General features: G+C 41.1%; 1 protein-coding gene across 13 annotated transcripts in view; it reads left to right on the top strand.

The window, feature by feature from the left end:
* The first annotated feature begins 865 nt into the window (after window positions 1-865).
* TRPM6 (transient receptor potential cation channel subfamily M member 6) overlaps window positions 866-13,253 on the top strand; it is a 192,318-nt gene continuing 179,930 nt past the window's right edge. For 12 of the 13 annotated variants that reach the window (XR_012332552.1, XR_012332553.1, XR_012332561.1 and 9 more), the window contains exon 1: window positions 867-1,318. Coding sequence is in view for 1 of the 13 variants with exons in the window: in XM_073806224.1 (XP_073662325.1) it covers window positions 983-1,318 (336 nt within the window). In the remaining 12 variants the exon portion in view is untranslated. Of the gene's footprint in view, window positions 1,319-13,253 lie in introns of all 13 variants that reach the window. The other variant, XR_012332562.1, reaches the window with a different exon arrangement.

The following is a 13,253-nucleotide window of genomic DNA, read 5'->3' as shown; positions in this document are numbered from 1 at the left end:
CTAACAAAGAAAAATGAAAACCACATAAAGAAATCAGGCTGAAAAAAGTGTCAGCAAATGTGAGCTCACTGGGCAGAAGTCCAGAATGGACTAAAAGGACAGGTGGTCCTAATTTGAAATCAGGGACGAATGGCTAGCATTGTTAATTACATCACTTGTAATAAGTGAGCATCACCTCTGCCAGCATACTGGGATTCACCTGTAGTAACTGACCACAGCCTTAATCAAGACCGACTAGCCAGAGCAGCCCACCGAAAATAACAGAAATCACAAAGCTTTTGATTGTATTTTATGGATTTCAGTATAGCCTCTGAGGAAAGGGGATTTATTTGCTATCCTTCCCGCTGTGTAGATAAACCCAGGCCCAGAGAGGTCACCTAACACCCAGTAACTCCCAGTTAGTAAACTGCTGGTTGTTAGGTTAAACCTCCTGTGTCCTCCCCGCACCACACTGACTCAACAATAACAGTACAATTAAATACATGTGTGATGATGATGATGAAAATCGCATTTGACCCTTCCTCTACTCTTTGATCCAGGTAAGGTCGGAATCACCTCCTTTCTACACGGGAGGTAACTGAGGCCAAAAGACAAATCTGTAGGGCTGTAAAAGGCAGCGTGCGGAGGTGGAGCCCCAATCTGACTCCATAAGTCAGAAGCTCAGACAAGGCTTTGGCGGCGGGCCTGCAAGTCCAGGATGACAGCTCGCTCTGCGGAGGAGCGCTTACAGGTATGGTGGGCTACCAGCCGGCGGGGCAAAGCGCCTTAGGCGGTTTACCGGATCTGAGCCCAGGGCCCTGGGTGCTTTAGGTGGGGCCAGCCACAAGATATCTAACTAGGATCTGGCATAGCTGGGATTTACGAAATACCTGCGCTCAAGTCCTGTGGTCTCCACGCGGGTCTGATTAACATATCTGAGGGTTCGGCTACCGTAGGACACTTACTTAAGGGCACGCCCCACAGCCCGGTTGCCGGAGCTGGAATGGGGCCAGCGCGGAGGTGGTATCCGAGCGGAAACCTAACGGGGCGGGGGATTCTGCTTAGGGCGGTGGGGACGCGTCCCGGGAGAGGAGGCAGCTCTGTGGTTCCGCTCTGGGTCGGTGGCGGAAGAGACCGGACGTGGCGTGAGTCGGCTGCGGGTAGGAGAGAAGGCTCGGTCCGGAGCAGAGGGCCACATCTGGGCGGCGGAGACCTAGGGGACGGGACGCCGTCGCGGCTCTCGGTGGCGGCGGCAGAAGTGCCAGGCCGCTATTTGCGCCTCTGCGCGTCCCCGCGCGCAGCGCCCCGGACTCCCGGAGCGATGAGAGTGCAGGTCAAGGTAAACGCCGGCGTCCCAACCACCTTCCCCCACTACCCCCGGCCTCCCCCGCCTCCGCTCCACCCTCTACTTCCAGCTACCAGGACTCGCAGCCTCGAAGCCCTGAGTCCCAAGCGCGATGGGAAGTTCTCGGGAGCTTGGGGAGTTAGGGAGAGGAGTGGAGGCCCTGGTCATGCCTTGGTCTCTTGCAAGGCTGCCAAGCCTCAAACTGCCTGTCACTTAACCTATTTTTTGGACTGGCACACGTGGTGTGTGAATAAGTACCATTTATGGTGCACATTTTATTTCTTGCATTTCGGCATAGTCCGGTTGTTGGTACTTTCTTTGGAGCCAGTTCACCTGAATTAGCCTCTTTGCTCCACCACTAGCTACGATCTTGAGCAAGTTACTGAACCTCTGTGCTTTGTCTTCCTCATCTGGAAAATGGGGTAATAGTTATAATTTGAACATTAAATGAGATGCTATATATGCAATGCGCTTAGAATAATGCGTAATATATTTAGTGGATTGCAAAAGGTTGGTTGTTATTATTTCATCCAGGCAATAATCCTATGAGATCTAAGTATTACCACCCACCCACTCCCACCCCACCGGTTAACAGGAAAATGAAGCTGAGGGAGAAGAACGGAGTTAGGATTGGAACCCAGGCAAGTGCTTTAAAACACTAAGAATATGGATATCACACACAGGATTTTGAGCATTTTTTCCTAGGGGGAGGGTGGTTCATTATTAACTACCAATGTGGGAATTGAGTTCTTCAATTTCTTTCTCCCTATGTACAAATTTTGGTGTTTCATTTGCTTTGGATTCTTCCATAACTGATAAAGCATTAGATACTCTGGCCTGACACCTGGGTTTGGTGAGAATCTGACTGTTTCTTAGGTATCCCTCACCACCACCACCACGGGGTTGGGGAGTTGAAAATCATTTGAGATGGAACCCAGCGGGAACCTACTTTTTGGGGCCAAAATTGGGGATTAGTACCCTCAGAAAATATTAGACTTGCTTTAATAGACAAGGGTGTGAATAACATGTTGAGTTGACTGTACCCCAGAGGAGAGGGAAAGACCCAGGCAGAATATTGATGATTTGCCACAAATTTTGGTCTTATCTTGCCCATTTACAATTCTCTATCATAGCTAAGTTTTTTTGGCAGGACTTCTATGCCAAAACTCAAGCATTTGGTAAATATTGGACCTGAAATATGTCTTGCCTCTTTTTCTTTCACCCTGGGTTTTTTATCATGGGTTTTCCGTATAGGCTGGAAAGCCCAACCATTTTCAGAATGATTCTCTTCACACTTCTGGTAGAATCTTCCAGTATTGGAACTGAAAGTGGCCATCCTACCTGTAACTGTTATTTCTTTGTGTCACATCAGAAATCTACACAGCAACTATTTTCCTGTTTAAAAAAAAAAAAAAGCATGGTTAGAAGGTATTGTGATGTGGGTCTCAGTTGTGATTTTTCTCTTTTTTACTTCTTAGTTTGACTGAAGTTGTATATACACATAGTTCTGAGACAAATAATTCCATAAGGTTCATTACTAAAAACAGCAGAACCTCTACCATTTTCTTCTTTTCAGAAAGAGCAGTCATGTTCATCTCTTCTGGCTAGTTGGTACTTCTTTGGGTCTCTAAATAATGCTTATATTGCTCCCTCTTGATTTTTCAGGTTTAGTCATCATGTACTGTCTTTCCAGCGTGGAATATGAGTATTTAGCTTTCTTTTGAGTTCCTTCACCTACCACTCACATGCATCCTTCCTGTTCTTTCCATCTATCTTCAGAATATAGCTAACTCATAATTTTTATTTAGGTCAATATTTAGTTCAGTCAACATTACTATGCCTTCCTATCCACTATTAAGAACCGGATTATGTACTACATGATTACTTTCCCTTCCTTACTATTGTTTCCCCCAGAGCTGTCTTTCTGTGTGTGTTTGCAGAATTTTCTATGGAGCTTTCACTAATTTAACCACAGGTTTTTTGCCAGTTGTCTAAATCCTCTCTCAAGATCTTCCAGTGCAACAGCTATTTCAGTCAATTTTATCTTGTTGAATACTGCTCTTTGACCTGCTTTGCCTGTCCAGAATGGTAGCCCTTGATGTTGGATACACAGCTGTTACTTCTCTCTTTACCATCATTTTGGAGATTCCCTTTGCCTCTCTCTTATGCTGGATCCTGTTTCTTATATCCCATGTCTTCTTCTTTCTTGATTATTTCCCATTGTTTTGGTGGAGCACATTCTCCAGTAGGTCTCTGAGAAAGGGTACATGTAAGGTAAACTGAATCAACATATTCTTTAAAAAAATTTTTTTAAATTTTATATTGGAGTATAGCTGATTAACAATGTTGTGATAGTTTCAGGTGCACAGCAAAGCGACTCAGCCATACATATACATGTATCCATTCTCCCCCAAACTCCACTTGCATCCCGGCTGCCACATAACATTGAGCAGAGTTACCTGTGCTATATGTCATGAGAATGAATCAATGTATTCTTATGACATATTATCCTTCCAGATTTTTTTTCCTTAAAAAAGTTCCACTAACAATACAAAGATAAGTTCTTTTGGTAAATAATTAAAACACTACAAACAGAAATTCAAACAGAAAATTCCCTTTCTATCCTTTGTCCTCATTGCCCTTCAATCCAGAGGTAATCAAACCCATTGGGTTTGTAGCATATTATTTAGGTATATTATTATATATGTATGTATTTATTGTTTTGATTTGTGCATTTGCTTTTGCATAAAGGGAATTATACTGTTTATTGATATGCAACCTGATTCCTTTAAAAATAGTTCTTGGACATCTTTCCATGTCAATACATATTGATCCTTTCTTGGCTCATATGTTCAGATGAGCTGGATCAATCAAGATCAAGCATATAGCATTTTCTGAGCAATCACTCTTCTAGATTCACTCAGCCAACAAATATTTACTGAGTGTCAACTGTATGCTAAGTCCTGTTCCCAGGACCTGGGAATATACAGTTAACAAAACTTTTATTTTTAGGGTAAAGAGGGATAGTGAGATGGTTCTAGATGATGGAATTGAGCTCAGCTGCAGCTTTAGTTAGCTTGTTTTTCCTCTCCTGGAGTACAAACATCATTCAATCAAGTCTGTCTATCTGTCTGTCTCTTTCTCTGTATAAAATCGTGACCATTACAAATTGAACTCTATAACTTGTGAACCACCAGAGCAACAGAATCATATCCCTGAGATACAGAAATAGATTTTATGAATAAACAAATGTGATATATACATACAATGGAATATTATTCAGCCTTAAAAAGGAAGGAAATCCTGTTACATGCAACATCATGGATAACCCTTGAGGACATTATGCAAAATGAAATGGCTGGTCATGAAAAGACAGATCTTGAATTGTTCTATTTATATGAGGTGTCTAAAGTAGTTCAATGCACAGAAAGAAGTAGAATGATGGTTGCTAGAGCTTGAGCAGACATGGAAATGAGAAGTTGTTTAATGGGTGTAAAGCTGCATTTTTGCAAGATGAAAAAGTTCTGGAGATTGATTGCACAAAAATAAAAATATAGTTAGTAATACTAAAATGCACACTATAAAATGGCTAAGATAGTAAATTGTACATGATGTGTATTTTACCACAATTTAAAAAAAATAAGAAAAATTTGACACAAATTCCACAGTGGGATATGTCCTATACTTTGAATTCATGATTGAACCTGCTTTCAGCTGGGTTCAGCTTTTGCCTGAAATCATGGTTTTTCCAGGGCTTGGGGAGTGGGCAACAATGCACTGCCCTGGAAACTCTTCTGATGGACTTGGCACCAGAACCTTTAGCATGTCCCCTTGTCGGGGGCAGCCCAATGCTGCTTTTCCTTTTTCCACGAGTGTTGGCATTTCCATATCTCTGGGGAAAAGGTTCCTAAGTTGTTTATAGCACAGATAAACTTTGAGACTATTTCAGAGTTACACAATTGGGAGCAGTGAGAAGTGGTCATTTTGTTTGCCTTAGAGGTTTCATTCTTTCTCAGGCTTTGTAAGCACGTGCCTTTGCAAGAACCTTTTGGTCTGTTTTGATTAGAAAAGACGACTTTTACTCCATGGCACAGACAGGTACCTTCCCTAGCCCTGGTTTTCCTGCATTTTCCCAGCTGGCATTTGCTTTCCAGCCCTGGCCTGATGTGCAATGATCCTCTGCCATTTGCTGGCTCTGGATCTTGAAGCACTCCAAGATCGGGTAAGGGTCAGATATCCCGGGACTGCAAATGTGCTGAGTTTTGATTGGAGAGATCAGCCTGGTGAATTGGGTTGTTCTTTATTCTTCCACCTCTCCCAGCTATATGTGGGCATCATATGGAATTTCTTTCCAGGCAGACTCAAAGCCCAGTGGGGTGAATGACTATGAACAACCAAAGTTCTCTCCTCACTTAGCCTATTGTGCACTCGGAGCTTCTTGTAAATAGTCATTTTTGACATGAGCAAACCACCTGGCCCAGGGGAAGAACCATTCCTGTTTATTAGGAACTTGTGCTTTCTGTAGCAGGGCTACTGGTAACATTGGAGAATATACACTCTTGGGAGTCTTTCCCTGTCCTGAGAGTTTAACATTCTCTTTATCTTCCTTGGGCTATGGGCCAGGAGGACGGCTCAGGTTGCCCACACAAACCAGAGACATTTAAGTCCAGGCAAAATTTGTTTGTGATTAGAAGATCATAGAGCCTGAAAATCATATGCCATTTTGGAATGCCTAGCAAGTTCTTTCCTTTCTCACTAATTTCCCTCAGTTGCTGCCGAAAAAGGAACAGGATATGGTAATTGTAGAGTCTCTAGAAATATCAGCAGGGAGGCCAGAAGACTAATGAAAGAAACCAAGAGTCAGAAAAAGTAGTTTTACTGCTGATTGCGGCACTCTTCTGGCCTCGGGCAAGTTAGGTCGGTTTCCTTATCTATAAAGCAAATGGCCACTATTTGCCTGCCACTTCTTTCTAAGGTCTCTGAATGTGCTTTGAGTTAGAGATTCCTTTGACAATCTGATAAAAGCAATAGATAATCGACTCAAAAACTCAAAGTAGAGTGGAAACCTGACCTGCTGGGCACTCAGGCTTACTGGCCAGTGTAAGCTCTGTCTAAAAATGGCTGCCCACCCTTGGCCTTAGCAGATTGTTGCAAAGTTGGAATGCAAGCCTAGTATTGCCAGATTCTGGTTATTTATTTATTTTTAAATTAAATTTTATTTTTTTAACTTTCCTTGTTGAGGAAAATGCAGATGTATAGATTCTTTCTTGAATGTGAAACCCCTGGGTTTTTACATTTTACTAGTTGCTTCAAAGATTTTTGAAAACACCTTTATGGACTGAACAAAACACATTTGTGGCCTGCTTTCTGCCTGTGGGCAGAAGTATATCTGTATTTCGTTTTCTACTATGGTTAAACCCAAATTATTTATAGGTTTATTTTGGGGCTTTTCTCTCTTTCTGTCTGTGCCACTCCCTCCTTAAAAATTTTTTAGCGGATTTATTGAGATATATTCACATATCATATAATTTACACACTTAAAGTATACAATTTAATGACTTTATTATCTTCACAGAGTTGTGCATTCTTCACCACAGTCAATTTTAGAACATACTCATCATCCCTCACACTCCTTAGCTGTTAATCCCTAATCCCTCCATCTCCACTAGCCCTAGGCAACCACTGATGTACTTTCTGCCTCTGTAGATTTGCCTATTCTGGGCATTTTATATAAATAGACTCATACAGTACGTATGCCTTTGTGACTGATTTCTTTCACTTAGCATAACATTTTCAAGTACTGGTATGTGTCATAGCATGTATCAGTACTTCATTCCTTTGTATTGCTGAATAATATTCCATTGTGTGGGTGCCTCACATGTTATTTGTCCATTCATCAGTTGATGGATATTTTTGTTGTTTTTGCTTCTTTGTCTATACTGCTATGAACATTTGTGTACAGGTTTTTGTGTGGACATATGTTTTCATTTCTCTTGGGTAGACACCTAGAAATGGACTTGCTGGATCATATGGTAATTCCATGTTTAGCCTTTTGAGGGACCTCCAGACTGTTTTCCACAGCAGCTGCACCATTTAAATTCCCACCAGCAATCTATGAGAGTTCCAGTTTCTCCCCATCCTAGCCAATACTTTGTATTGTCTGAACTTTTGATTATAGCCATCCTAGTAGGTGTGAAGAGGTATCTCATTGTGGCTTAGATTCTCATCTAAATGATTAATGACTAGTGATGGTGAGAATCTTTTCCTGTGTTCACTGGTCATTTGTATACCTTCTTTGGAGAAGAGTGTATTCAGACCCTTAGTGTGGCACTTGTTTTTGATCCAGCTCTTGAGATTTTCTTATGAGAAATGCCCATCTTCATATCCACACAAAAGTTGTTATACAGTTTCTAGGGATTCCTGACCCTCTTGATATCTCTCTATGGGTCCAAGGATACCCACAGAGGATGTGGTATAAAGTGGAGATTTTTCTGGGCACTTCATATACTTGATTTCACTCATTATTATCTATTAAGGACCTCATGGGATTTGTATGAGGATCAGATGTTCAGGAATGTGATTTGTAAACCCTAAAACACTATTCAGCTTCAAGGATTAATACAGGTGCAAATTCTGGGGGTAAATGATGGTGAAATGAAGTTGTTAAGGGCATGAACTTGAATCTGACTGCCTATGTTTGAATCCTAGTGTTATTTTTATGAGCTGTTGTGTTCTTGGGAAAATTACCCAACCTCTCTGACTCCGTGTCCTCATTTGTAAAACGGAGATAATAACTGCACCTACTTCCCACATGCTCTTGGGCAGAGTTAATATATACAATGTGCTTTGCGTTGGGCAGGTGGGTACATAGAAAGTGCTAAATGAATTCTTAAGTTGCTACTGTAGACTAAATGTTTGTGCCCCCCAAAAGTTCATATGTTGAAGTTCCAATCTACAATGTGATGTTATTTGGAGGTGAAACCTTTGGAAGGTAATTAGGTCTTGAGAGAGGAGCCCTCATGAATGGGATTAGTGTCCTTATAAGAAGAAACACAAGAGAGATGAGTGCTCTCTGCTATGTGGAGATACAGTAAGAAGGTGGCCTTTGTAAACCAGGAAGAGGGTTCTCACCAGAACTCAACCATGAGGGCACCCTGATCTTGGACTTCCAGGCTCTAAAACGTTGAGAAATAAATGTTTGTGGTATAAGCCACCCAGCCAATGGTATTCTGTTACAGTAACCCACCTGACTAAGCTACCCACTAGTTATATTATCTTATAGAACAGAACAGGTTATTAGCTTATAGTGGAGCAGGTTGGTCTTTGCATATGAAAACAGCTTTCATCTTTCTGGAAAAAACAGTTTTCCTCTACTGATCTTTGAAAGAGCCAAGAGTTTTTTTGTAAAATGAATCTGTAATCTTAGGAAAGAGAATTTTCCTTCCAGAAGGATTTAAGTCCAGAGGGTACTTTAGAGATCCTTAGCCTGGATCAGTTAATCCTGTCTAACCTTTGTCACCACTGTTAGTGTCTGCTTTAAAGTGATTTAAAACAAACAAAAAACAAACCCCCCAATCTTTGTCCTTATCTGGCCTAGAGAAACTCAGGTTCCAAGTAGGCAGTTTTGCTCTGTGATCAGGTCAAGTGAGTAGATATTGTTGGATTAAAACAAAGAGGGTTCAAAGTCTTAAGATTTAAACGCTTTATAGTATTAGCTAGAGTCTTTAGGGCAGTCTTTTTTTTTTTTGGCCATGCCGCTCGGCTTGCAGGATCTTAGTTCCCCGACCAGGGATTGAGCCCAGGTCCTCTCGGGGCAGTGAGAGTGTGGAGTCTTAACCACTGGACTGCCAGGGAATTCCCTAAGACAGTCTTAAGAAAGACAAACTAGGAGGGAGTCAGTGAATTGACATAAGTCTTTGCGGATTGGATCTTTGTTCTTGGATGAAATAGAGGCAAGCCTTTCCGGCTCATGTTTTGGTTTCTTGAGCTGCTTACAGACGCTACCTTTTTTTTTTTTTTTTTTTTGGCCACACCGCACGGCCTGTGGGATCTTAGTTCCCTCTCCAGGGATCGAACCTACGTCTCCTGCATTGGAAGTGTGGAGTCTTAACCACTGGACCGCTAGGGAAGTCCCTTACAGCCACTACCTTTGAAAGAGAAACCACATTTTGAGAAACAACTCTTTTAGTGGAGACATTTCAGATGGAAAGTGCATCTTGCTGGCTGGTGTTTGGGTTCAGCAAATACTGAGTGTGAAAAGCAGGGTGATAGATGAAGGAAAAGGAGCCATTTACCCAGAGCAGGACCTCTGAGGCCCTTCTCTGTGGGGTCTCCTTGATGTCAGAGTCTTTCATTTCAGTTTAAATGAAGAGAAGAGCTCTGTAAGGTTCAGGCCAGGAGAGAGTTTCTGAGAATTATTGGAATCCCAATATTTTGTCAGTTTTATTCTCTGACTCACAGATAATGATTCGTGTGTGTGTGTGTGTGTGTGTGTGTGTGTGTGTGTGTGTGTGTGTGTGTGTGTGTGTCGTGTGGATTTTGTTAAAGAAAATTTTTTCATGACATTGTTAAAGATAGCAAGGAAGACCAGTCAAGAAAAAATGACTGCAATGTGGGTTTTGCAGGAGGGAAGAGAGATCAGGCTCAACTCCAAATACGAGGAAAGTGGAGATTTATTGCCAAGGAGCAAGATGGGGTCAGTGGATGGAGAAGGGTCAAGAGGAAACATCAAGGCTAGGGGGATTCTTGCTAAACCAACTCAACAGGATTCTTGCTGAAGGTGGGCCAGAGTAGAGTGATCAGATAGCAAGCGTGGGAGATTTTTGCTGAATTAACTCAGCAGAATTCTTGATAAAAATGGACTAAGTGGGCCAAGGACAGAGCCCAAGTTTGGGGCCTAGTTAGAAAGAGGACTCAAGTCAGAAAGAGCCTGACTCAAGTTTGGTTAAGGGAGAGAGTCTTCCTCAGTTTGCAGCTGGAGGTGACTAAGGTAGAACATTCTTCTTTATAATACAATCAATCACAAAATAGGTGAGCATTTGAGCAACACATTCTTTAAAGAAAAAAGCTGCTTTTCTTTTGTTTAATCACTCTCTTAGAATTGCCTTTTTAGGTCATTTCAAGGTCTCTTCCTTATGGATAGAGTATATTTCTTCTCATCTTAAAATAGCAGAAGAAATTAAATGCAGAAGAAATGTCTTAATAATCAAAACCCGGTGAAAATGAAAACCTGTTGTGTAGTTTGGCTTCTCAATGACTTAGAGAAAGGCATTGTGCAGTAGCTATGTTCCCTTTTCCTTCCTGAATTGCATCAAAAGTACAGTCAGTTTCTAAACAACAACACTGGCACTTTGAAAATCAAGTATAACAGCCAGAAACAGAAGTTGGGAAATCTTTTCCTAGCAAATGAGATTTCATACCTGCCAACAACTGTTACAGAATTCTTGGTACCCCACTGACAGACTTCTGATTCTCAACTTACTGAACTACCCTCATTCCATTAAAACATCTTTTTCCTCCTTGAATTTTAGGGGAATTGTTTGTTCTGGATGTGATATTTTTTTTTTTTTTTGAGACAAAGAAAAAAACCAACCTGATTAGTACCCTACCCTAAATCTCTCAGCTTAAATTAAGATAAAAAATCTTTATGATTTCTATCTTTTAAATTAAGTTAAACATCTCAAAGATATTTTTTTAAAAATTAAGTTAAAAAATCCTAAAGATGAAGGCAAAAATCTTATATTAAGATATAAGATTTAGGGGAGGGAATATTCTTAGTTGATAACTGGTAGAAAACTCTTGGAAAGGAATTTATCAAAATTGCATCCTGTGGAAACAAGTGTGTGATATCCTCAAAGATGATCCTTGATTTAATATATTTAGGGAAACAATGGATAGTTTATCTGTTCTATAGAGTCATAATACTTCCATGTGCCTGTATGAGCAGAAAACATTTTCTTCTTTCTTATCTGTTGTACTGGTGGCTTTTATACTTTGCAAAATTCCCTGTTAAGAAAAAGTTAATGGGGCCTGGCTTACATGTTACATGAATGATAGAGTACAGGCTTAGAGTAAAAGAACTAAGAGCGGCATTTTAACAATTATAACATTATAGCAAATATGTTTTGTTTGTTTTTTGCTATGTAGCAATTAGGCACACAGTTGTAAAATGTTTACCTAAAGTAATTATAATTAATTTTTTTAATGGAAGTGGAGTACCTAAATGTAGCTGAAGGAATGCTCATGAAAATTTACATCCGCACAACTGGACGGCTGGAAATTATTTTAACAACCCCTGGGGTGAATTACCCAGGAAGAACAGTATTTCTCCAGTTTGCTGATAGAGATTTCTTACAGACTAGAGAAGAAAACACACCTTGCTTTTGCTCCCCACTTCGTTTCCTTTCATTATACCTTGCCCTGACTGCCCATTAATCTCCAATTACATTTACTCTTATTTATTTATTTATTTATTTATTTATTTATTTATTTATTTATTTATTTATTTTTGCGGTACGCGGGCCTCTCACTGTTGTGGCGTCTCCCGTTGCGGAGCACAAGCTCCGGACGCGCAGGCTCAGCGGCCATGGCTCACGGGCCCAGCCGCTCCGCGGCATGTGGGATCTTCCCGCACCGGGGGAAGTCCCCTGCATCGGCAGACGGACTGTCAACCACTGCGCCACCAGGGAAGCCCTACTCTTATTTTTTACTCTAAATTCCTATTGCCTCAGTTTAGTTGTCTGCAGACCCCCATAACCTGGGGCACACATTTTTGGTTAGCATATGAGGGACATTCCTGGAATATTGTGTGGCAGTTTCTCCATAGGGTGATCAGTGGGATACTATTGGTGTTCCCCGTCTATCTTTTAAGTTGGGTGGATCCTCTACTGAGAGAGCATTTTATATGCTTTGTGGTTCATAGAATACATACTGTACTGTACTGATGTACTGTAGAGAGCTGGTAATAGAAAGGGGCACTGTGACTGCACGTGTATCTCCTGCCTTCCTTTCTCTCTGGTTAAGATGAGCAAAGGAGAATGCTGAGATTTGCAGCCGTCTGAGCTAAATGGTCTATGACTTTCTATAGAACATTGATTATAGGGTCTGGGGCAAAATTACCAAGAAGGGAAAGTTTGCCATTCCACTCCTTGCGTCTGTCAGAAGAGGAAGCATTTTCTTCAAGGCTGAGCCTTCCTCCTTGGTTATTCATACCATTTTTTTCCCCTGCTCCCCGCCCCCACCCCCGCCACCGCCAAAGTCTCAAGTCATTTTTATTCTCTCTTGCATCTTCACTCTCATTTATCTACATACAAGGTTCAAACTTTCTTAACATAAGATAAACTTTCTTTCAACGTTGCCTATTAAACATAGTGTAAAAGAATGCTGGTGCTGGTATTTGATAGAAACTGCTCCTCCTCTGTAGAGGTGATAATCACTGTATTTAGCTCACAGTTGTGAATATTACTTTAGCTAGCGCATAAAGCATTTAGCCCAGCCCTTGGCATATATGAAAGTCTACGTTAATGTTGGCTTTTGCTTTACTTTGTTGGTCTAGTGGCTGTTTTTATTTCTTTCTCCCAAGGATATCTTACACTAGCTTTCTTCTCTGTTTTACAACCTATTTCCTGACTCTCTCTCAATCTATTTGTTTGTCATGGACAAAAATTGTCCTCCTTACTTTGTTTTCAATATTAAACACTTCTCAGTTTTTCTTTGAAACTACCTATTTTTGAAATAATGCAAACATTTTTATTAAAGAGAAAAACTTTCTCCCTTCTTAACTTCAGGTATCATGTTACCATCCTGATTCATAACTCTGTTTTCATTCCCTGAGCCCTTCTACACGCTATGCTTAGATGCTCCCAGAGGTTCCTGGCTCTTTTATCTTCTCTGTTCTCTGCTCCCCAGTGACTCTGTGGCTTTTGCCATA

Source organism: Tursiops truncatus, chromosome 6, assembly GCF_011762595.2.
Source record: "Tursiops truncatus isolate mTurTru1 chromosome 6, mTurTru1.mat.Y, whole genome shotgun sequence".
Classification (NCBI taxonomy): domain Eukaryota; kingdom Metazoa; phylum Chordata; class Mammalia; order Artiodactyla; family Delphinidae; genus Tursiops; species Tursiops truncatus.
This window is presented reverse-complemented; position numbering and strand designations above follow the sequence as displayed.